Source organism: Sminthopsis crassicaudata, chromosome 2 (genome assembly GCF_048593235.1).
Source record: "Sminthopsis crassicaudata isolate SCR6 chromosome 2, ASM4859323v1, whole genome shotgun sequence".
Taxonomy (NCBI): domain Eukaryota; kingdom Metazoa; phylum Chordata; class Mammalia; order Dasyuromorphia; family Dasyuridae; genus Sminthopsis; species Sminthopsis crassicaudata.
Genome location: NC_133618.1, coordinates 613,017,631 through 613,035,019, shown reverse-complemented (window position 1 = coordinate 613,035,019; position 17,389 = coordinate 613,017,631). Strand labels below are relative to the sequence as shown.

The 17,389-nt window shown below is 38.4% G+C and overlaps 1 protein-coding gene across 6 annotated transcripts in view; it reads left to right on the top strand.

Annotated features, from left to right (window-relative positions):
• The window catches only part of DNMBP (dynamin binding protein), a 133,427-nt gene that overhangs the window by 40,309 nt on the left and 75,729 nt on the right, over positions 1–17,389 (top strand). For all 6 annotated transcript variants that reach the window (XM_074296054.1, XM_074296055.1, XM_074296050.1 and 3 more), the window contains one exon: positions 8,827–10,821. In XM_074296054.1, the coding sequence (XP_074152155.1) occupies positions 8,827–10,821 (1,995 nt within the window). The remainder of the gene's footprint in view (positions 1–8,826; positions 10,822–17,389) is intronic.

The following is a 17,389-nucleotide window of genomic DNA, read 5'->3' as shown; positions in this document are numbered from 1 at the left end:
CACAGTAGGAAAAAAAATGCAGGGACATAACTATAGCATAACATGAGCAATCAAAACTGATCCCTAAGCTCATAAAGGATAAATAGCCACTTTAACCCAGTTTTACTCCAGATAATTGTCCCAATGGAGCTTTAAAACTCCCAAATAATATTAACTACAAGCCCAAGAAATTTTACCTCCAATAACAAATCCCATTAACCAAAATTTCAGATAAATCCTAAACAGATATTTACATGACCCTATATTGATACAAATCAGTTTGCTTTAAAATACCCAATACATAGACACATATCCCAAATTGCATATTGTCCTTTCAAAAGGACAAAGAAAAAACTTATTTTCAGAAGCCCTTTAAATGATGGGCATAACCTCAGGATACAATCAATACAATTAAATAAAATTTATACAGAATATCCTAATTCTACATAAGAGAATATGAAAGATTCTAGAAATAGCCCTACCAAATTATCACATTTATGACCATATTCCTTAACCAAGGAAATCATTATGTATATTTAGTCAATTAACTTAAATCATAGTTTGTTACTTTTAGCCAACAATCAGGTAGCTACAACTTGATTTAAAAAAAAAAAAAGCATCTAGAACAACCTTAGTAGGGCTGTAGGGGGGAGGAGGGGGAATTCCATGTGGTTGTGCTTCCCCCCCATTCCACCTCCAAGGAGTTGGGGGGAGGGAAGGCAAGCTAAATTTCACCCCAACAAAGGATTCCCTCCTGTTTCACACTAATTTTTCCCCACACAGAAATCCTTTCATTAAAAACTTTCCTCTGTACTTAACTCTTCTCTTCCCTTAGCTAGATACTAAACAATCCCCAAACCTACAACCTTTCTCCATTGCTAAAGTAGTATAAAGTAGTGGGAGAAGTGAGTTTAATCTTCACCTTTGAAGACAAAAGATCCTCTCCTATTTCTCCCTCCCCCACCTCTTCTTTTCTCTTCCTAAATACTTTCCCAATACTTTCTCTTACTTCCTAAAATCATCCAAACCTTTAATTGCTCCTACAAATCAGTCCTTCATAAATCATCTTTATTCATATGTCCAGCAGAGCTGGATTTAAAGCATAACCAAATCTAGCCTGCATAAGAAACAGTAAACCCATTTTTAAACTGCCCAAAAGGATACTTTTTTGTATTTGTTTTGTTTTTCACGTAGGTAAATAAGTTCTCCAGAACTTTTCCCCAAGTTTCAAAGAAGTGAGCATAATAAACTCCTTTTGTCCTCCAGAGGCCTTATCTGTCCAGCCCAGCCCAAGCCAAGCCTGAATTTTAAACTACTTCAAGGAAATACTCACCTGCAAGTTTAAAATAGTCCAATTTTTTGTTTGTTGTTGTTCTTTTACTTAAAGCTTAGTGCAATCAAGTTAAAAAGTTAAAAAAAATCACAAGCAAATTTTACAGTTGCAATATTGAAATAAGAAAAACCTAATCTTTAACCAACAAAACAGACAAACAAGTCACACAGAACACAGAATACAGACATAGACTACACAATTACAATATTCAATAAGATGTTAACATCAAAACCAGAACCAGATGGTGTCTTTAAAAAGGCACCCAGATTTATACTCTGGAATGTCCAGAGTTGTACCAGCTGGCACACAGAACCAGATGTGTCTTAGAAGACACCCAGGTAGTATCACACTGCACCCAGTGGACACTACTCTCAGAAGTTAACACCCATCAGTGTTTTATAATTCTGAGAATCTGGATGCTAGCACAGAGACAGAACAGATAAACAGATCAGATTATATACTAAGACATCCAGACTTACTCTCCAGTGGCTGAAATGGAATGTGCACCATTGGGCATGATTGTGGCTAAAAACTGCTCTCTTTCCCAGAGACTCTGGAGACAAATCCAGAGGGCCAGCCTCTCCAGGCCAAGAACCCAGATCTTCAACCAAGGCCCAAGGTGGAGACCGGAAGGTCTCTAGTCTCTAATCCTGCTCTCATTTTCTAATATCTCAGTGGAATCTTCAAAATGTAATGCCAGAGAAAATGAGGCAAGATAGAAATTAGAGAGTTTTAATAATTTATTTGAAAGGGAGAGATTTACTGGGACCAAATGGATCCATGGTTTGGTGCCAGGGCTGAATGAGACTATGGTCTCCAAGAATCCAGCAGTTAATGTCAGATACAAGATTCTTTTATAGGGTAACAAGAATGATGACACAATGGGAGAGGTACTTGGGATAGGGATGACCTAATGGGGGGAGGCATCTAGGATAACATAATGGAGGAAAGTACCTGATATTCTAATAATGTCTAAGATATAAGACATTTATCCTATCAAAATTTAAGAGGGAATGATTATAGCCTGGGGTCTTGGGGCAAAGTAACTGAGGTAGGACAATTAGGGAAACTGGGTCAGGACATTAAAAGAGAACTGTGGCACAACAATATTTATATGACACTTAGTATAATGCCTGCACAAAATAAATGCTCATAATCTTTCCCTCCCTCTTCCCCTAAAATAGACGGAACGGAAAATAGTGATTCCATGACAGCAAGAAATATTAGAACAAAATCATAAGATTGAACAAATAGAGGAAAATATAAGACATCTGCTATAAATGATTGACCTAGAAAACAGAATTTCAAGAAATTCCTTAAAAAACTATGATTTTTTTAAAAAGTCTGGATATTGTACTTTAAGATCAAAAAGGGAAAAAAATGAGAAAGAAAATAAAAAGCAAGCAAACACAAAAAGGTAAAATACTATGTTGTAATCCACACTCAGTTCCTATAGTTAGTCCTCTTTCTGGATGCAGATGGCTCTCTCCATTACAAGTCTATTGGAATTGACCTAAATCGACCCATTGTTGAAAAGAATCACATCCATTAGAGTTGATCATCACATAATCTTGTTGCTATGCTTAATGCTCTCCTGGTTCTGCTCACTTCAGTTAATATCAGTTCATGTCAGTCTCTCCAGGTCTCTCTGAAATCATCCTGTTGATCGTTTCTTATAGAACAATAATATTCTATAACATTCATATACCATAACTTATTTAGCCATTCTCCAATTAATGGCCATCCACTCAGTTTCCAATTCCTTACCACTACAAAAAGAGCTGCTACTCCCCATATCAGTCCAAATTATATCAGGAACAGGGGCTATGGTCTCAATCTAAGCTTCTTCAGGCTGAGAAATGGGCCAAGGTGCTCAGTCCAGGGAGAGGGATGGGTGTGGTGTGCTGACAATCAAAGCTGTATGGTCCCAGACAAAGCTATAATTTGACCAAGATATAGAAAAAACACAAATTTAACAAACAGAAGTTAGAATAGACTGATAGAAAATGTGAAGAGGCCAGGATGAATTGGCCAGCAGCTTAATAGGTTTTCTTCACAGGCAAAAGGCTTTCACTATAGTCCCAATAGATAAAACTGCAGTTAGGCTTTGGGATACAGACTTGGGATACAGACTTCTGTATTAAAGCTAGATCAAAGGCTATGCACAGTTTGATAGTCCTTTAGACATAATTCCAAATTGCTCCCCAGAATAATTGGATCAGTTCACAATTCCACCAACAATGCATTAGTGTCCCAGTTTTCCCACACTTCCTCCAACATTTAGCATTATTTTTTCCTATCATCTTAGTCAATTTTAGAGGTATGTAGTTGTACCTCAAAATTGTCCTAATTTGAATTTCTCTAATCAATAGTGATTTAAAGCATTTTTTCAGATGACTAGAAATGGTTTTAATTTCTTCATTGGAAAATTGTCTATTCTTATCTTTTGACCATTTATCAATTGGAGAATGAGATGTCCAGCTTCTTAAGCTATGGTTCTCAATCCCACATGAGGTCTTGTAATTGTGGAAATCACAAAATTATGATTTATTATCAATAAATGTCTGATTTGTATGACATTTCATATACCTATATATTTGGGGGTCATGAAAAATTTTTCTGGCAAAAAAGGGTAGTTAATGGAAAGAGTTTAAGAAGCCCTGGAGTTGAGAAGGAACTTTTAAATAAAAGTACAGGAACCCAGGGAAACTTAGACAAATAAATTTATTTGAGCAGTTGGATAGAGCTGTATGTAGATATAGAGCCAACATTCTAATGGAGAAGAAACAAGTGTCTCTTCAGGACCTTCAGGTCTTCAAAGTGAATTGAGAGACTTGAATATGAAAAATAAAGGAACTGGGTGGGGGTGGATGTTTCAAAGGTTTGAAGAGGGTAAGGAAAATGGAAGGTGAAAGAGGAAGATTTTAGTTAGTAGGAGGGGAAAAGTCACAATTTCTTTTAGTTAGGGAGTGTGAGAAGAATAGCATATGAAAAAGAAAAGAAGAAACATGGAGAATAAGCTCTGGATGTACCTTACATTTAGAGGACAGAAGTGCTGAACTTGCTTCTGAGCATGTGCACACTAACTATTTGGTTTGGAAATGTTTTCAAATTCACTTTTTTAAAAAGAGTCAAGACGAAGTGAATGATTCTGGAGAATTGGAAAATGGGTGCATAAATCAGTGTGATAGGATATCACTGCACTAAGAAATGATGAAAGGGAGGACTTGAGAAAATCCTGAGGCAGAACAAGGCAACAAGCATCACTATGCTGTGCTTTAATTATGGCTTGTTTGGGGGAATATGGGGAAGAAAGAATAAAGTAGAAAAAGTGCTCAACAGAGTACAAGAACAGCCTATGAGGAAGCAAAGGAAAGATGAGCACTCATGAATATATATATATATATATATTTTTTTTTTTTTTTTACTATTCTATATCCTTTTTTGAACTGGTAATTTATTGTTATATATTTTGAATCCTCCTTAATGTTGTCCTGGGCATATGACAAGGTTCTCTCTCTCTTTTAAATTTTCCTTTTTTGTTTTTCTCTTTTCTATTCTGTTTTTTTAAATAACAAAAGAAAAAAAAAACAAGCATTACTATATGCCAGATAATATGCTAATAAGCTCTGGGTATACAGATACAAAGCAAAAGGAAAGTTCCCTCAAAAGGAAATCACAAATGGGAGAATGGCATGATTGAGGGATGTTCAAGAGTAAGAAGGTTCCAGGAACAGAAAGAGGATCCAAAATGAGAAGTCATCTAAGTTGTGGTAGCAAGACTCAGTCAGTAGCACAAATGGTAGGGAAGTAAAAGTACCATGTACTGATGCAGAGTGAAGTGAGTAGAACCATGAGAGTAATGTCTACAGGAACAACTTCTTGGAAATCAGCTTTGAAAGAATTAAGAGCATTGAATAATGCCATGACCAACCCTTTCTCTGGAGGAACAGTGATGAAGAATGTTACCTACCACCTGACAATTGATAATACTTAAGGTGCAGAGACATGGATTTTATACTCTGGCTATTCTGTGTATTGGTTTTGCTTGACTATGCTTGTTTATTACAAGGAATTCTTTTTTCTTTTTGTTTTAATTTGGATGGGAGGAGAGGAGAGTTAATAATACTAGTGTGAAAAGATGAAGGCCAATGAAACAATTTTAAAATGCACAAAAGAAAATAGAAGGTAGTTCAGAAGGAAATACAGATAAGTACAATGGTTTTAGAAGTAACATGGGGGCAGCTAGGTGGCGCAGTGGATAGAGCACCAGCCTTAAATTCAGGAGGACCGGAGTTCAAATGTGATCTCAGACCTTAACACTTCCTAGCTGTGTGACCCTGGACAAGTCACTTAACCTCAGGGGGAAAAAAAAAGTAACATGGACTTAGTTACATACATTTTTGTTATTGTTAAAAAGCAAGATATATGATGTTTTACCTATATTGGATTGCTTGCTGTCTTAGGGAAGGGAGAGGTAAGAGAATTAAGGAGAAAAATTTGGAACACAAAATTTTAAAAAAACGAATGTTGAAACTATATTTACATATATGTGGAAAATATAATATTGAGAAGTAGAATAGTTAAAAAGCAAGGTGCATGAAATGGGTATTCACAGTTTTGTAAATGCTTCTTTTTGTATGCTGCTGTATAGATAGTTATGACCTTTTTTGGTTTTTAAGTTCAGGATAAAATTTTTTGAAAATTCAATCAAAGGTGTGGCTCATAAATTTTGATTTGTAGGGATGCAAAAGATTTTTGGCTCTAAAAATAGCCATGTTAATAGTTATTCTCTTTTGAAAATCTAGTCTTAAACCTCCCATATTGGTATGCAGGAACCTAGGAAGGGCCACCAACCCTCTTCTCCATATGAGAAACCCATCGGAACCAGTGAGAATGTCCTTAGAGAATTGCTTCTTGTTAACAGTGAAGAACTGCAAGGAGTGCCCTAGTCAAGTTGGTCTGGCTACAGTTACTCCATTTAGAAACTGGAAGCCTCCTACCACAAAAGCAGGTTTAGCTACCTTAGTTTGTGTTGGTAGCCACATGATCAAGAGCAGACTAGCATCCCCTCAGAGGGGCTCAGAACCAACCTGACAAGGCCTTCTCGGCTATCACATGTGCTATAGCTGCTGGGTTGAAATAAATGACTGATCATCGCTTCTTCTGGTCCATGATAGTCGCAGTGTTAGTGATAGAATTAGTGCTTTCCATCCTAACATAGCACTAACATGCCAGGCATTGTGCTAAGCACTTTACAGTTATACTGCTATTGGATCCAAAAAACAATTCTAGAACATTGCTGTTATCAAGGGATCCAGGGTCATACAGCTAGCAGGTGGCTTGGATTGGATTTCAAGTGTGGTCTTCCTGACTCCATGCTGAGTGCTATATTGGGGCTGCCCACCCTGAAGTTCAGACTCTTGGATTAGGATTGCCTTTTTAGTTGGTTATTATAACCATATATTGAAAGTGGCCAGAAAGGACTTGAGAGATCATCTGGTCCAGCTTTCTCATTTCGTAGATGAGGAAACGGTCTCTGAAGAACTCAACAACTTGCTTAAAGCCACCTAAAACCAAATGGAAAAAGAGCAGACGGAGGATTTCAACCCAATTTCCAGTTCCAAGGTTCTGTCCATTGCACAAGTTTCATCTTCCCATCTTTCAGTCCTTGCTGTACTGCAAGGGTCTATGCAATAGAGCCAGTCACAGCCTCCTGCACAGTTCTTGTCCATGCACTCATCTAAGTCTAGTGGATGCCAGTGCAGCGCCCAGGCTTGTACACCTATGGTACCAGAACAATACTTTCTATAAAAGAAGTTAGGAAACACCTGCTAATTGGCTGTTTGTAACCCTGCTGGAGAAAATCAAATACCATCCACAATGGTATTTGGATAGTAGTATTGGTGGCGATGGTCCAATACTTACTGTATATGCCAGAGAGAATTAGTAGAGAAAGACCTGGCCTTGAAACTGGGAACTTGGGTTCAAGTTCTGCCTCTGAGGTATACTGGCTATGTGACTTTGGGTCAGTAACTTTCATAAGGGAAATGAATAGGAAGTAAGCATTTATATAGTGTTTCCTGTATGTCAGGCACTGTACTAAGGACTTTTGCAAATATTACCATTTTATCCTCACAACAACCCTGTGAGGTAAGTGCTATTATCATTCCCATTTTACAAATGAAGAAACTGAGGCAGACAGAAGTTACGTAGTTCACACAGATCACACAGCTAGTCAGTGTTTGCAGTTGGATTTGAATTGAGGCCTAGCACCCTTTGCACTGTACCACCTAGCTGTCAACTAAGGACACATAAAATTTATTTATAACGTTTGTCTCTGTGACTTTATCAAGATTAGGGGCTCTCAATGTGGAAATTTACCTTTGCTTATGCAGTCATATTTTATTGATATATCATTATGATCTCTCTGCATCCACTCCCTTCATCTTTTTTTTGTCAGAATCCACATCCTTTGCTTTTAATAAACAGCAAACTACAAAAGTGGAAAGTGCTATACTCTTGAGTCATAATCATTCTGTACTGTATTTTATGTCTTTGTGGAGAATTGTTTCTGAGTTAAAACAAAATAACAGTTTTTTTAAAAATCCATTATGCCTCATTCTCATCTTTACTCAGTCCACCAACACATTTACAATTCTTTTTGACTACAACTTTTGGTCCCTGTATCAAAAAGTATGTTATAACAAATTTAGCTAAGAGCTCAGGGAATGAAAAAGGTTCAAAATATTGTTCCCTTTCTATTTGACTGAAAATTAGGAAACTTGGGCCCATTCCAGTTCTAACAATAATTGGATATGTTACCTGGACAAATCACGGAGCCTCTCTGCACCTCATTTTTTTCCAGCTATAAAATAGGAGTACTGCCAATCATTGTTCACCCCTTGCTGTGAAAAGAAAATTAAATAATGCTATGTGTTGGAAAGTGCTTTTAAGAGTAGAAGTTGTTATATATATTGTTTTATAATATCTCATTATGATTGATTTAGGATTAGGGTTATTTTGTTTTTGCAGGCAATTGGGGTTAAGTGACTTGCCCAGATGAAGTGATTAGCTTAACAGCTAGGAAGTGTTAAATTCTGAGGCTGAATTTGAACTCTTCGGCCAATGTTCTCTATTCAGTGCTAAGATACCTAGCTTCCCCAGGGATTGGATAGTTTGATAGGGCCTTTGAGAAAGCAAGGTTTGGATACAAATATCTTCTTGCCAAAAGTTTTAATTTTGTATTAGGAGACCTATCCTGGGCCACTTTCCAAGGAATTTAGTAATTAAACCATCAGAGGTATTTTGCTTACATTTATCTTTACATCATAATGCATTTTTACTTTTAAAATAATTAAAAACATAAACTCCCCAAGACATTGTCATTAAGGAGGAGGTTCAATTGTTTTAAGATTCCCAAAGCTCCCTTTGTGTTTAGTCAACATACTGAAGATATTCTCTAGGTTAAGTCATAGCATGATCCTCAGTCTGTTTTCGTCTTTTGGCTTTAGGTGACTTGGTGATTCTGGATGGCCCTCCTACCTCTGGCTGGCAAGAAGGTCGAAGTTGCTGGGGCACCAAGGGCTTCTTTCCGTCATCGTGTGTACGAGAACTTTGCCTTTCCTCCAGAAGCCACAAGTGGGAATCTCACAGTGCCCAACTTCACATGCCTGAGTATTCAATGGGCCAAGCCCGGGCCCTGATGGGACTTTCTGCTCAGCTGGATGAGGAGTTGAATTTTAGAGAAGGGGATATAATCACCATTATTGGCATACCTGAACCAGGCTGGTTTGAAGGAGAACTTGAGGGCCAAAGAGGTATTTTCCCAGAAGGCTTTGTGGAGCTTTTAGGACCCTTGAGGACAGTGAATGAATCTATAAGTACAGAAAACTCAGGCTACATCATTAATGGTATGTTAGATGTACCTCACAAAGAAAAGAAGACAGGATCAGAGGAAGATGAAAATGAATTGGGGGCTTATGGTATCGCACTCTATAAATTCCAAGCCCTGGAGCCAAAAGAACTGGATTTTGAGGTGGGAGACAGGATCCAGATTCTGAGGACATTGGAAGATGGCTGGTTGGAAGGAAAACTGAGGGGCAGGACAGGCATCTTTCCTTACAGATTTGTAAAATTATTTCCTAGTCCTACAATGGGAGAACCTATAGGTATATCCCAGGAGAGCATTCAGAGTAAGAATTCCATAGCTTCTTCAAGCAACCTGGAGACATCCTTTGTAGTCCATGAGAAAAAGAACAAGCTTCACGAACGTGATAGAAAGGAATCCACTTGTACTGAAACATCCACTTTGTCTCTGAACCATCTGACTTTGGATTGTGAAGAAGATAAAATTCTTTTCCAGGAAAGGGAGAGTATGGGCAAGCTTCTAAGAATCCCAGAAAGGAGCCATGATGAGACTCCTAACAGAAGCTTTCTTGAAACTGATTGCACAAAATCAGTCAACGGCATTTTCTCACAAACTTCAGTTATTTCTCAGGCCCCAAAGCAGAAAAATCTATGTTTCCATAGTACAGAAGAGACCGAGCACCCAAGTTTAGAAGGATGTTTTAACGCTCTTCCTATAGAAGCAGAGGACAGGAGTAGCTCTTCTGTATCAATCAGAGAAGGATGTTCTCTGCCCAAAACCCTTGGGGGTCTTGTGAACACTCTTCAGAGCAACTCTGTACCTTCAGGCTCTGAACTATTAAAGTCCAGACAGCCAAGCTCTAAGCCTGAGGATAAGAGTGACTGGACTAAGGAGCAGCAGTATAAGACCAGAGAGCCTTCCTCCAGCTTTAGCAACATATCAAAAAGGGCTGAGTTCCAGGGTGGTCTGCTAGCCAAGGCAGCTGTCACTACAGCATCAGTTCTTGCACAGGGAGAAAGCAGCACTGATCTGGATTCTAAACTGACCGAGCAGTTGGTACAATTTGAGAAGAGCCTGTCTGGACCCAAGGCAGAACTGGACAAGAAGATATCCCGGCACTTTTCCATCATGGACTTTAGCTCTGAAAAGGACATTGTCCGTGGTTCTCCCACTCAGCAAGAGCCACCTGGAAAGCGGAAGGTCCTGAGACCACCCCCTCCCCGCCCTTGTGCTCCAGCCTCGACCCCTCCACACTTGGTGGCGAGCCAGAACCCGAAATCAGAATCCCCCTCTCTTCCAATGAGGCCCTCCCGCCCAGCTCCTCTTCCTCCTTTGGCGCCACAAACGATAGCATCAATCAGAGGCCATCCTCCTGATCATCATTACTGTGATACATTAGAGAGAGAGAACTCTAGTTATCTGGACAGAACCCTGGACCCAGCCTCCCAGTGTTCCTTTCTGCTGGTCAGAATTCAGGAAATGGAGCAGGACTTGGAGGAATTCAGCAGGACTCGGGAGGAGCTGAACCTAATGCTAGAAGAAAAGCAGGATGAAGCACTGAGGGCAGGGACACTGGAGAACCTGGAGTTGTGTGACTATCACATTGAAAGACTGAATATGGAACTCCAACGCCTTCGAGGTCAGTAACAGAATTGAATTGTACTTGCTTCATGATACATTCATGTGAAAAGTTAGGGCTATGTTCTGATTTCTCACTTATAAAGATGAGTTACTCTGCTGTTTTACTTCTGGGGCTTTCACAGCAATTGTTCTCAGCTTACCCTTCTACTTAGGGGAACCTGTGAAAGTGACTTAATCTCTTTTACCCTTAGTTTCCTCATATAAAAGTGAAGAAATTTGTAAGAAAATTGTTTTTTGTAAACTTTAAAGGATTGTGTTGATACATAGGTTATTATCATTTCCATAGAGTTGTTTTGAGAAAAGCTTTTTATCCACTACATAAATGGGCCCTTTTTATTAGCTTTGACTTGGTAGTTGGCTGATTTCATTTAGCCTTTCATGGAATTTAATCTCCTTTATTAATGACAATTCCATAAAAATGGCAGGATGTATGTTGTATGTATGGTGCCTAAGGATAGACTACCTTGATCATGTCTTCTATCAACCTGATTGCAGTCAGTAAAGAAATGGGTGGCAGGATCACCATAGTTCACTGTCTAACTATGTTTTTCAGCTTCAGAAAGTCCATTTAAAAAGACTATCCGGGTATAATCCAGCCCTGGAAAAGTGATTCATACTAACCAAACTGATAAGAAACTATGTAAACTGGTATGCTATTTTAAACAGTCAGCAATATTAAACATAATGTGTCTGAAGGGATCTATCTATCTTGCCTGAGAGCCAAAACTGATTATGCTTCCTGGTGGGTAAGTCTTTTGCATACCAGGTTATAGATAAGAAAGTTGCTTGCTAAAAATGATCTTTGCCATCATTCACTGAGGTTGAATTTCCTAATAAACCCAAATAGAAGCTATTTGTTGATCTATAGTTTAGACAAGAAGAGTCCTGCAGTAATAGTAGCTGACATCAGGCAATATTTTAGGTTGGGAAGCATAAATCAGTTGGTTATGTTTGCCTCCCAGGTATGGACAATGAAGAAAGCATATACTTCCATACTCAACTATATTTATTCTAGAAAATTATAACAAAATAATTGTGCAAATTATTTAACTACTTGGCTGTGGCACTTATTTTTAGTGACTTCTTAGTGCCTCTGGACATATTCTTCAGCTTGACATTGAAAGGCTTTTACAATTTGGCTCTAGCTGACATTTGATATTTCTTATTTCACATTACTCTCCTTCCCACATTCTACATTCCAGCCAAACTGGTATATTTGCTGTTCTTTGAATTCAGCTTGCCTTTTTTTCATCTCCATCCCTTTGCACATGTGATGATGGTTCCCTTTAATCCAGGACCTATTCCCTCTTCCTTTCTGCCACTTATAATCCCTAGCTTCTTTAAAGGCTCTACTTATAAAGCTATCTTCTGTGGAAAGTCTTTCCTGATGCCTAGGTAGCTAGATTCTGACTAGCCCCAAATTGTCCTGTGTATAATTATTTATTTTATATCTATATTAACATATATCTATAATATATAACAATGTCATATATAATATAACATAATCTACATATATATATATATATATATGTATATATATATAGTTATCCTTTGGGACAGCTGGATGGAGCAATGGATATGTTATGGGCCAGAACTCCATACTTGAAACAAGGATTGTTACAAGGTGTTAAGTCAGTGGAATTGATAAGACAATGATTATCTAGTTTAGCATGGTGATTAATACTTCTCTAGTCCAGTATGATTGATTTAATCTTACCACAAATAATGGTTCCCTAGTAATATAATAATTGGTTTATACTCAGTGTACTGTAAATGATTTAAATATAATAGAGCATATAAACTGGGACAAACTCAGCCAGGATCAGACTCAGACGTGGGAGGTGGGAGCTCGGAGCTCAAGCTCTTGGAGCCAAGGAGAGAGATTGATTCCATCTCACACCACAGTGATGGCTGTATTTCCTCCATTGAGACCAAGCTAGCCCAGGCCCCAGGAAAGGAGACAATAAAGAATTTGGACTTGTTTATATTATTATTTATTATTTATGTATTTTATTATTTTTATTTTGTTATTAATGTTAATATATTATTATACAACATATTAATATTTTATATATTATTATATATTATAGATATAGATATCCTTTGGGGCAGTTGGATGGAGCAATAGATAAGAGCACCAGTTCTAGAGTCAGGAGGAGGATCTGAGTTCAAATGTGGCCTCTTATATGTCCTAGCTTCTTTGGGCAAGTCCGTTAACTCCAGTTATCTTGCGGGGGGGAGGAGGGGAGCAGGGAAATATATATATAAAATATCCTTCCACAAGAATAGAAATTCTTTGAGGACAGGGACTGTTTTTGTTTTTTGTATTCATACCTAATTGGTGCTTAATATTTATTGCATTGAATTCCATAAAGAAGTATAGAAAGGTTTTCAAAAAAATAAAACTACCTAATGAAGTCTTACTTTTATGCCCTAACTTTGATTGTTATTAAACACCCTACCATAGCAGAACACATCTTGAATCTGGCTTACTCTGAACAGCAGCTCCAGGCTGCAATTTGAACATGAAAATTTGATATTCATTTTTTGGCTACAAAAGCATGCATTTATCTCATTATTTGGCCAGGGAAGACCTGTCTTCTTTTCTTTGGTTCTTTCTATGGCTTTTCCCATCTCTTAATCACATACCATTGGGTGCCTGGGAATGACAGTGAAAGAGCTCAGGCGAGTGGCACCCACCAAAGTGTTCTCCGGCAGTTAACCATTCACTTCTCTTTCTTTTTAACAAGTTCGGCTTCCCTTTTATGCCTCTGAAATATCTGCAGAGAATTGCATTAACTCTAAGAAATGTATAATCCGACTAGTTGCTAAGAATCTCAGGAAGTTTTTTAAAAGGAGCAGGAAATTATTTCTACTGAAAATTTAAAACAGTTTGAATAGAATAGAAAAAATTTTAAACACAGTTGATGTATTGGTTCTTCAAAGTGGGACACCTATTTGTTCTCATTGTGACCCCTCCATACCTCTATATTTCCTTTGTATCCCACTGTATTTTAGGCATTTCCTTTGCTTTGATTTAACTTTGTCCCCCATATTTTGATCATTGTTAAGCTGTATGACTTGTACACTATTGTCTGTTCTCAAAAGCCTTCACTACAGAAATTATACCAAAATATCTCTTCTGTCTTCAAGCCTCCCCTCCCCACCAATCAATAAGTATTTATTAATCTCCTATCAGGTTCTGGGAATGCAAATAAAAAGAATGAACAAATTTCTGTTCCCAAGGAGCTTATGTCCTAATGGGAAAGGCAAGTACATAAATGAATAGGAACAAAATTAATCTAAGAAGGCTAAGTACAAATATACATAATCCTAGTAGTAACCTCAATTTCTCCCAAGCTCCAGGCTACCACATAGTTGTGATGACTGGTTATCACCCTGGATATCTTAGAATCAGCCGGAGTCATGATAAGCAAAAGTCTTTATTCTTGGTCTTTAGCTGTAGAAGTGAAGAGAATGGACATGTAGGATCTCTGTGGCCTCACCTTCTCCTCTCTCTTGCAGAAGTGACCCTGGCAAGTCTCACTGCACCTCCTAGTCCCTCCCACAATTTTCTGTATATACCAAACAATTGGGCCAGCATAGGATAGTGGGAAGGGCCATTTTCCAAGCATATTCTTATAGAGTATTGTCCAATCAGTAATTAGCCTCAAGTGCTCAATTGTCCAACCCCAGTGCATTGACACAAGAGTTCCAGCCCTTTACATCTCCTGCTTTCTTTTGTTTTAGAGAACAGGTGGTCACACTATCCCTGACTTCTCAGGGAGGTGAGAACCCCAAAAAGGAGGTGATCACGTCCTCCCTGACTTCTCAGGAAAGGAGGTGAAAACACCAAAAGGAAGGTGATCCCGCCCTCCCTGACATCTCAGGAAGGGAGATGAAAAGCACCAAAGAGAAGTGGGGATTGCTAGCAGGTTTCTGGGTGAAGGATCTTATTAGAAACAGGTATGCACAAACCCATCAGCATGGGAGGTATTACACAAGCACATAGCAATAATACACAGGCTATTAGTGATGACTCTCCCCACAGCCAGTGCAAGCTCGATGTGGTGTAACAAACATGAATTGTACATGGAAGTAGTGATATATAACAAGCAATTTGAATCAAGGTGGTCTTGTAAAAGATTTCCAGAAGTCCTAGAAGGAGGGTATGTAAAGAACAGTCACACATACACCTCCTTCAGCAGCCAAGAGATAGTCCAAAACCAATCTATTGTCCATTGCTTCATGTATTAGGGAATCCAATGATTCCCGCAGATTTTGAAGTCCTGCAACAGTCTTATTATTTCTCAGAAAATCCAATGATTCATGAGGGTTTAAAAGTCCTACAATAGTCTCAGGGAATCCAATGATTCCTGAGGGTTTTGAAGTCCAACAATTTTTGCTGTCCCTGAGTCAAATGTCATAACTGCCAGGCTCTTTCAGTGGTGGGTACAGTCAACAACAGAACCACCCGTTGTTTCTTGGGTCTTCTCCTTCGTTTCAAGGGTCTGCTCCTTCTCTCTCCTATTGGATAAGGCGAATACGGCTCATTGGCACCCATCTGATTCCTTTTCCATCTGTACAGATCTGTAGAGATACAAGCAAACCTTCTCCAAGCACTTAACCTGTGTGCTCCCTTCCATTTACCACTTTCTGGGTCTCTCCACATGACCTGGCGATTATCTAAAGACAGTGGAGCAGCTTACACTGGACACTGCCTTTCCTGTGGGTTATAAAGCCTGACTGCCGGAGCCAGTGCATCTTTGTCAAAAATCAAGAAGTTAATAGTATAAAGAGCTATATTTAGAAGTTCTCTAGAGTTAGCTGTGGCTCCCCCTTTCTTTTGTTTTTGAAGGACTGTCTTAATGTCTCTGTTTCTCTTCTCTACTATTGCCTGTCCTTGAGGATTAAAAGGTATGCCAGTAGTATGTAAAATCTTATACTGTGCACAAAAGTGTGCAAAATGTTTAGAAGTATATGCAGGTCCATTGTCTGTTTTTATTGCTTGTGGCACACCCATAATTGCAAAAGCTTGGATAAGGAATTCAGTGACCACTCGGGCTGTCTCTCTTGCTGCTGGCATTGCAAATATGAATCCTGAAAAGGATTCTACTACAACATGGATAAAAGACAGACGACCAAAAGATTTATAATGGGTCACATCCATTTGCCAAATTTCATTAGGTCTCAAAGCACATGGGTTCTTCCCTGGAGGGAGTGTAGGAGCATGGAAAGGAATGCAAGCTGTATAGGCTTTTACTATGCTCCTAGCTTCTTCTCTTGTTATTCCAAATTGTAAACATAAAGCCCGGGCAGCCTGATGATATTTAGAATGAGATTCTTGGGCTTCCTGAAATAAAGGAGTACTGGCCAACATGGTTAGAAGGCTATCTGCCTTTGAATTACCATCAAAAATATGCAAGATATAGATCTTACCTGATGCTTTCTCACTTGCTCTTGAAGTTCCTTAAAGAGCTGAGATATGTTACAGCTACAAATTTTATTTGGGCTGTGGCAATTCTTTGTACCACACCTACTGAATAGGCCAATCAGATTTTATATTTATATCTCCTGGATAATAAGTTAAGAACTAGAATGATTGCATACAACTCATTCTGCTGAGTGGACTGAAAAGGAGTTCTTACTACTCTCTTTGTAGTTAAGTCACGAGAGTATACAGCGCAAATGTTGTTTGGATGCATCTGTAAAGATAGTTGGTCCTTTAAGAGGAACTTTAGAAACCTTTTATGTTTCACCAATTATGTAATAGTCTGGTTATCTTTAATGGAGACCTGTGTGTAAAATTTGGAGCTGTGGCCAATAAAATTTGCCACTCTGGGATGGTTTCACAGCATATATTAACTTATGCATTAGTATAAAAGGTGTATATCTTGTCAGATTTTATCCCAGATAATTGTACTGTTCTCTTAATGGCCTTTAATAAAATTCTAGCCACAAGTACTAGGTAAGGAGTCAGGCTTTGTTCTGGTTGTGCTGGGAAGTTTACCCACTCTTATCACTCTGTCTCCCTGATGAAGGACTGCTGTGGGTGCCTCTTTTGTAGCAAAAACTGATATTTCCAAGGGTTTTTGAGTGACTCTTTCAAACTTAGTCTTTCAACCACATTGATAAAGCCAGTTCAACTTCTCTCAAACAAAGCCTCTTGCGCCTCTTTTGTAAGCTGGTGCTTTAAGATAGTTAAGTTAGACCAACTTTATTGGTCCCCTATTGCCTCTAGGCTCAAATATAAACTTATTGATGGCTTTAAGGCCTTCATGAACTTGACTTCATTGATCTTAGTTCTTTATTTGCATTCTGTTGCTTGGTCGGTTTGGCCATTTCTCTTTTCCTCATATTTCATTTTCCATCTCTCTGAATTTGTGCTCTCTCTCTTCCTTTCTCCAATCTTCCTTAATTTCTGCAATAGCTAGTGCCCTCCTTTCTTAACTACCTTTTATTTATTTTATATTAATTTTGTATCTACATATATGTCTGCCTGTTGTCTTCCTAATAGAGTGTAAGTTCCTTGAAAACAATTTTTTTTTTCTTTTTCTTTTCTTTGG